Source organism: Atta cephalotes (genome assembly GCF_000143395.1).
Source record: "Atta cephalotes unplaced genomic scaffold scaffold00008, whole genome shotgun sequence".
NCBI lineage: Eukaryota > Metazoa > Arthropoda > Insecta > Hymenoptera > Formicidae > Atta > Atta cephalotes.
Genome location: NW_012130072.1, coordinates 5,559,218 through 5,568,052, shown reverse-complemented (window position 1 = coordinate 5,568,052; position 8,835 = coordinate 5,559,218). Strand labels below are relative to the sequence as shown.

General features: G+C 30.8%; 1 protein-coding gene across 1 annotated transcript in view; it reads right to left on the bottom strand.

Moving 5' to 3' along the window:
- The window catches only part of LOC105627375 (CUGBP Elav-like family member 2), a 236,707-nt gene extending 235,704 nt beyond the window's left edge, over positions 1-1,003 (bottom strand). The window contains exon 1 of the mRNA XM_012208658.1: positions 861-1,003. Within this exon, the coding sequence (XP_012064048.1) occupies positions 861-1,003 (143 nt within the window). The remainder of the gene's footprint in view (positions 1-860) is intronic.
- Between the last annotated feature and the right edge of the window lie 7,832 nt (positions 1,004-8,835).

The window sequence follows — 8,835 nt, the reverse complement described above, 5'->3', positions numbered from 1 at the left end:
CTCTCTCTCTCTCTCTCTCTCTCTCTCTCTCTCTCTCTCTCTCTCTCTCTCTCTCTCTCTCTCTCTCTCTCTCTCTCTCTCTCTCTCTCTCTCTCTCTCTCTCTCTCTCTCTCTCTCTCTNTNTNTNTNNTNCTCTCTTTCTCTTTCTCTCTCTCTTTTCCTCCTTCTCTGTCTAGAACTGGTCGTTTCAAAAGAATCAATTCGTTTTAATCATTAGATTTGATCAAAGCTTATACATTTTCATTAAGCACGTCACAATTCTAGAATAATCAAAATTTTCTGTTCAATCTGCTGTATTTAATTACTTTTACTAGTAAGGGAAAAACGTATAGTTTAAATTAAAATTAAAATAGATAAAAATTGAAAAATCAATATATAAAATAGCAATTTTTTGTATTTTATCATTGTACATTGATATTGCAGTTAGGTTCTAATTTAGTTGCAAAATCTAGCGGAAATTAAAACACAAAGCATAATATCTTTTTCTGTTCAATTGCATTCAATATATCTCATGTTATTGGTCTGTCGTGACCCAATCATAAAATAAAAATCAATGCGCGAGGTATACACAGAACAAGTTTTATATTTATCGATCTATACGGTTTACGATATTACTACTCTGTTTTGATTAAAATTACAAAGTTAAATAACAATTTGATGTACAAATATATACATTGATAAAACGTTAATTAATATTAATTGCAATCCCACTTTTTATAAGATTGCAGCTAATGTTAATTAAAATTCTGTCAAATTGATTGAAGCGCACGTAGTATCTTCTTATCAGTGCATCCGTTTCATGCTATTACCATTATCATTTCGATCCAGCTGCATATGTAAAAATATGAGTTTTCTCTTACCAATCTTGCTGCGACACGTCGCTATTGTTGTTATTCTGATCCATCTGCATTGTCCCACTAGTGAACAACTTATAATCGAGCATAGTTTCCGAGTCTGTCGCATTCAATGGTGCGCTCGACGTCTGCACGCAGGACTCGAACATTGATCGTTTTTTCTCGAATTACACAATGTGTGCTGCAATTGATATAACAAAAAAAATCTTCAAACATTTAATGTCAGTGATATCGATAACCGCTATCGTTCGACGCTGCTCGTTTCGCCGCCAATTCACGACGACGGAATTTGAAATTCAAATTTTATTAACTGGTGAACCTTATTGAAGACGAAGATCTGTTACGTTTAATTAACTTGAATGAACGAATTCGATGCGATATCGACAGAGATCACGCTCTGACGCAAAGGACTCTTGCATGATCGATATTGAACCAATATGCTGTATTAATAATATTAACAGAACTTCGTTATTTAAATATTAATATTATTTCAAACAATTCCATCATGTTGCACAAATCCCATTCTCTTTTGTTTAACAAATTATAAAATAAAATGGATTGAAAGAGAAGAGCTTAATGAAAAATGAGTATAAAACATGAATTTAATATAATCATAAAAATATCTTAAAAAATTTATATTTATAGTTTAACTAAAAATAATAGAAATTGTATAAAGTTAATTTATTTGACATGTTATCGTCAAAGATTTAGCAGGGAAAATATTTGAATTACGAAAGAAAATTATCAATTTATAAAATTATATATATAATTTCGTATAATAAATAAAGAAATATTTTTATAATAATTCAAATGTAAACAGTATAGACCAATTATATAATGCTACTTTTTATATAATTTTTTTAGGTATTTTATATAATTATATAATATATAATACTTAATACAATATATTAAGTTGAGAAAAGAAATTACTTTAGAAACAGTACATTATCTAATAAATGATCAAATATTCTATAAAGAATACAGAGCATTAAGAATCATTATTAAATGTGCAAGAAGACTGCTTTAAGAAAATTTTACAGTTATTCGATAAATCGAACGTTCTCGAACTTCGAAGTTCTTCTACTTACCAAAGAAAACACACTACTGATACAATCTAAATCATGCAGCACACATAAACACTTGGATTTATTAGAACTGAATATAAACGATGCTTAGGAAATTAAAGATGCAAAGCACAATAATAAGGATCAAGCCGCTTGAAAAGCTGCGTATCGATTCGCGACACGAGTTCAACTGTGGACTATTTTGGATATGTCCATAAACTAAGGTCGTAGCGCGATGTTGTTATCTGCTGCCAGGTAGATCGTGCATGTAAACATAAACGAAAAGATTCCGCGTTCTTAGGCAGAAATTTATCATCGTAAATACCTTTCCAATGTTACACAAGTGTCCTTGTTTTTGTTTCTATTTTATTAAATATTGTGAGAAAATTGAAGAAAAATGTAAAATTAAATATACAATTAATATTAGAATTTTATTATAGGATTTATATTAAGATAATATTTAAGCTAGTTGTATATTCGCTATTATATTAACATATTTCACTATAATTTATTTCTTTGTACTAGTATCATAAATTTAACATTATTTCCAATAAAATTATTTCCAAATAAAATTCGTATTCACAACAGGAAGAAATTTATAATTGTTAAAGAGCATTACATTTTGTACAAAAATTATCAATCTGTATTCACATACAATACTATGTTACATAATGTAAGATTTTAAGTCTTTGCGAATATCTTTAAAATATTATAATTTATTATTTACACGATTACATCATTATCTATAATGAATATTGTAATACTTAATATTTATGATATTTAAAAAATATCTCTTCAATGTGATTAAAAATTTTACACACACCTATAAAAGATAAATCTAGAATATTAGAGTAATAAAGAATAGTATAAAATTATATATAATATATATAAAATATATATAATAAAAGTTTTTAGGATGACTAAGAAGCACATTTTTTTTATATTTGAGTAGATTGATATAAAAAAATTGCTCTTGTAGAGAATATGCAACTTATCAATCGGTAAACTTCGAAAATTTTTTTTATAATGTACTATTATAAGTTTTTTCAATATTTAAAAATTTTAAGATGTTTATTAGCACTATTATTAAATCAATGATCAATTTAATTCGTGATGTTATTTCAGCTTCAGTTTATAATTGCGTTTCGATAATCAGCGTTTATATAACTGAAAGACGTATATAAAATTTAGAAATATTATTGGGTACAAGATTTAGCATTGACTTAACCAAATTTAATGCCTATTTATTTATGCTTATTTATTTATTTATGTTAGTCACATAGAGATCTAATTTAAATTTAACTTGTTTTAATTTAATTGAGAGACAACATTATTGCATGACACATACCGCATGATTTTCGAAATCGAATCGAGTCGAAATAACTAATAGAATATTAATACGGATATTTAAAATAAAAATCTAAAAAAGACAATATTCAATATATCGTTATTTTAAAGAATTCAGAAATGACTTAGAAACTAGAACAAGATATCGATACTTTTATAGTACAGCGAACTATCGTAAGATTTTCCCTCTTGTGCGTAATTTAGCGATGGGCGCACAAAAGTGGAACTGAAACACTCGCAGTTTTTATTGGTAACGATATCGGATATGCCCTCGTGTTGCGCGAACATGGTGGGAGAATCTTTAAAAGATCGGCATGAGTAGGCGGCCATATTCTACAAACTACAAAGGTAGAAGCTAGAAGAAGTGTGTTGAGAAGGTTCCGCGCGTAAACTGATATTCCGTTCGGAGCACCGAGGCGAGAAAAGTGTAGCCCGAGCTTAAGAGGCACAAAAAAGCGCTTTCCACCTTCGCGAAGTAAGCAATGTCTCTCTGGCTCATTCCTTGGAAGAGGTGGAAGCGCGAGAGGATCCGGGGATTGGATTCAAGGACTGAAGAGCAAGTGGCAGAACGCGGAGGATCTTATTTACCGGTGAGAGGAGAGTCAGTTTTTCTACAGACATATAATCTCTCTTCACTGTCGACCGTCTGCGTTATATTTCCGAATATACTATTCGACTTTGACATCACAGGCATTTCTTCAATACCTTATTCTGCCTCTCAAAAAATATTTTGGATGACAGACCAAAAATATCTGTCATGGGATGTTGTCCTTGTTGAAATTTTCTATACTTTTTTATATTCTTGGATATAATATATCTCATAACTCATATAATATTCTCTAAAACTGAAGATATAAATTCGATCATTATAAATAATTACGTATCGATTTCAAATTTATGCTGGAGAAGCGAGCACATTTACGTTCTATGTCTATAAGAAGCACGGAAAAATGTGAGAATTCAAATAAAGTAAAGAAGGAAGAATGGAGGAATTTAATTCACGAGCTATGAAAGAGGCAAAGGGCAACAATGTACTATAATTTGCATAAAAGGTACATGTAAATTTTTCCACGTATACATTATACAAAACGTATTTTAAAATATTTGAAATAATACAGATTATTCAATCGAGAATAGGAGAATTTTATGTACATAAAATTGTTCTACAAGAAAAATACATAGAAAAAGATTAATTATTATGTATATGAACTTATGTATATAATAAGTAGCTGAGGAATATTTAGAAGGTAATTAATATTCTCGCGTGAATAGTTAAAACATATTGACACCATCTACCTTACATAACTTGTGCCTCCTCATTTTGCTACTAGTAATTTCCGCAGTTCAGTACTTCAACATGCAATGGGGCGGGAATAAACTTTGAGGATTAAAGAGTAAGAGCGGAAGCGAACGAAGTACGCAGTCTTCTTTTCTTCATGTTTTTTTTATTTTTAACTACAGCTCTCCGCTTCATGGACGAACTGAATTTCAACATACGTAGTACATCCTCCTTGCATCGCTTCAGTTTTTAGGTATTACGTGGCGCACTTGACTTCTTAACTTCTTCGGAAAAGTTCTCGACAGTACTCGAAAGCGGAATAAGGATAGGGATATTTCATTACATAAAATGAGACATCATGTTTGGAGTGGACGTATGCTCTCAAACTTGGTTTTCCATAGGGCAGATTCTGTAGCAGTTTCTTTAATTAAATTACTTATAAATAAAATAATATAATATAATATAAAAAAAAACCTCTCGTTATTATATGCTGATAATTATATCAATTATTTATAAAAGAAATTAAATCGATCAATATAAATATAAAAAATTAAACAAATTATTAATATAACTTGGCGTATCTTTCTTTCTTATTTAAATATTATAACGTTTATCTATTAATTATTCGATAAATAATATTTGTACTAAAATAGAATTTTTTAAAAAGTTTTTGTATGTTGTTAAATTGTTATGATAATTCTGTTTATTTACTGATACTTTAAATAATTGATTCCATGATATGACAATATTATAGCTTTATAAAATATTGCACAAGAACATTAAAATATATTAATTCAGAGAGTGTTTACCTAATTTTATAAAAAAAATTCCCCTGAGAAGATTGGAAAAAAATTTTTTAATGCAACTTTGAAATAAAATGAAATACAAGCGATGCAATCAAACTTTATTGTAAATTAGTAGAAGGAATTCCACGAAATTATATCTATCATTTTCTACAAGTTCATTTTTTATGAAACATTCTTCTATTTCTTATGAAACAATACAAAGAAGGTTATCAATGAGCTGTTTTGTTCCACTGAGTATTGTCTTCTATTGTCAACTTAATTTTCTTTAAAAAAAATTCTTAGAATACCAATAAAATTCCATAAAAATTTCTTATTTTTTCAATGGTAAAAAGAAAATCTCTTAAGAATTCTAGGTTTTTTTCTTCAGATTTATTTAGTATTGTATGAGAAAATTTAACATTACATTTTTGCTTTTCCTCAGCAAAGTTGTCATTCATGATGACGAAAGAATTACAGATGGGAAAACAATTCAAAGTTTAAAAAGAGTAAAACAAATGCATTAGTTGTGAAATATATTAGAATACAGTGACGAAAATTTGCTTTTTATACATAAGTTTAGCGAGATTTTCTTGGCTGTACAACAAGCTGCACTAGTCAAGCTAATTTAGAATTACAGTTTTAGGTAGCGAGTAGCTCCCTTCCTTCACTACTTTTCTCGTTCTCGCGTTTTTTTTTTGCCTGGTCGACTATTTTCCTGTCCACCGTCGCGCTTGTCGCGAGCCAACTTGTTACAAAGGAACCTACGTCGCCAAAGGGCGAACGTAAAATTGGCTCGAGGAAAAGTTTTGCAGACGCGATACGGTTTTACTAGAAAAAGAAAAATGTGAACCATTAACATTGGGTTGTGCCAACTCCGCTTAGCGCTACCAGCGAATATAATTTTCTTTCTGTATTGTAATGGAAGTTATAATCCAAAGGGAAACAAAGAATCACTAATGAAATAATTATCAAAAGAAACGAAACAAATTTTCAAAGTATCAGTTTCAGCAATAATTTTCTATTTGAAACTGTCATGATTGAATCGCTAATCAGTTCATTATTTTTTTCTGTAATATAATTTCTTTGCTAAAAAAATCAATAACAAGTATTTAATTATCTAATAACAATAATAATAATAATAATAATTGTAATCAAAAAATTAATTTTTCTAAAGAAAATTAATAATCTTTATATGTAAACAAATAGAATAAATAATAATAAGATGTAGACCAGAAAAATATACTCGTGAATATAATTTGCATTCTTGCGTGATATATGTATTAGTACACTTTTTAAAAAATGAAATTTTATGCATTGAAAAAGACGCATAAAGAATGTGAATAACTCAGTTGCGCCTTTTTGATTGACGTTGTATTTCTACTCGCTATTCGCATGTGCTAGGAGCCGTAACAAAGTTAGATAGACCGTGAATTTTCAGCAAATTCGGGTAATTATTTATTATATAACGGCGCTTACGCGCCGTTGCGCATTCCCCCAGAACATAGAGACAATGATTTATTGTATAATGAATGAAATCATAGAATAATCATTTCGGACGCAGTGACACGCGAACTTGGATTCGTTACAGTTGTTACATATTCGATTACAGTGGAAAGGTTATATAATTACAGCACGGTTCAATTGTTGCCTTTCAGAATTATGTAGTGAGTTCTTGAGTATACCGACGGCATTCGACCGACATGCTGTTTTAATATTTCAGTGCTTCCAGGAACCATCAATGCTTTGCTATCGTGCATCATTGTGACACGTAAAACAAATGGGAACCTATGTGAAGAAATGAAGTACGTTTCAATAAATTTCACCCATCCATAGAATAGTAAAACCAGACGTGGTTCGTCATTTCGATCGCGGTAACACGCAAATTCGAGCTTATTACAGAACTGCGGTGAGCTGTTTCCGTAATTATGACAGAGTTGGCAAATAATTTAACAAGACTTCAAGCGGGATCGCGAAGTTTGTAAATTCAATATTTTCTACTTTTACACGCTTCACTTCATGAATCTTTTTATTGTCATTGTTTACAATTATTAGTATTAATTCTATTTATTATTAACGTTAAACTTTGTTAAATGTCTAATAGTAATTTATATATTATTATCTTCTATCATCTGAATTATTACCTTATTTTAATCATTTCATCAATTTTCAACTATAAATCTGTATAATCGTACAAATTCGCATAAAACTTTTCTATTTTCTCACGATACAAGTTTTAAAAAATTTAGCAGAACAATGCATTAAAAGATAAAATCATACTGTAGAGAAAAAAATAATATAATATCTAAAGATATATATTTGTATATTAAATTGCAATGCCATTAAGAATTGATATTTTAACACTTCTTGGAACACACGTGCGATGCTTCGTTATGCGAATGACACACAAAAGCAAATGTCAATACAACTGACGAAGAACATTGTGGAACTGTATACAATATACTTTCGTAAATGTTGCAAATACGTATCATCGACTGAAACCGAGTGCGAGTGATCCAGAATTTCATATTTGCAGAAGCGGGCAGCGGAACGCACGGATATTTCGCGCGAGGCATAAATGTGAAAAAAGAACGAAAGCGCCGAACAAATGCATTTGATTAATTACGACGTGGACGTTTTTCAGTCGTAAAGCAAATAGAATCCGTCCCTGGCGTCATTCCGAGCCTGCCGAGCACCAGCAAAGCCCGATACGTGTAAAGCCGGCGAACAATGAATAATATTGCGCCTGTTTGCATTTCATCGCGCTCGCACACATTACTAACGCCCCGTCTGAACCGGTTCGGTCTTTTCGATAGGGCCGCTCGGCTCGAAGGTTGGTGTGAAATTGCGGGGGTTGGACGAACCGTACTGGGCACTCAAGTAATAACGAAATTGACGCAGGAAACGCGAGCGCGTACTCGAGCGCGCGCGCTTATGTAAATGCAAGTGATAGCGGTAGGGGAGAAGGGGGGGGGTTGTAGACCAATTAATTTGCTCGGTGCACAAACGCGCGGCGTGCGCGAGACTGCTCTTCTCGGCAACGATGATCGATCGATTTGCATACGTTATTCGTGAATGATCGGCTGTGACGCAAACAATGTAACGTCAGAGTCATTCTTGAGAGAATTTTTGATTTACCAATAAAATCAGCCATAAAAATTACATGGAAAAATTTTAAGATTAACTTCAGAGCGGACTTTTATGTAACGACAATTCAATTAAACATTTTTAATAGCCTTTTAAGATTTGTTACATCTCCGTTACTTATAGATAAAACATAATAGCAATTGCGTGCATATATAGGTGAGAATTTTATATCAATGACGATTCTATATATTTTATATATAGAATTGATATCGTTGGATAAAATAATATAATTATAAAGAATATTTATTCAATTTATGTACATTAATTCTACATAAAATTATAGTTATTATCTAGAGATAGATTGAGGCGGATTAGATCACAGGACGAATCGTGTCAATATCAGTTTTGAAATAGTTAGTCAA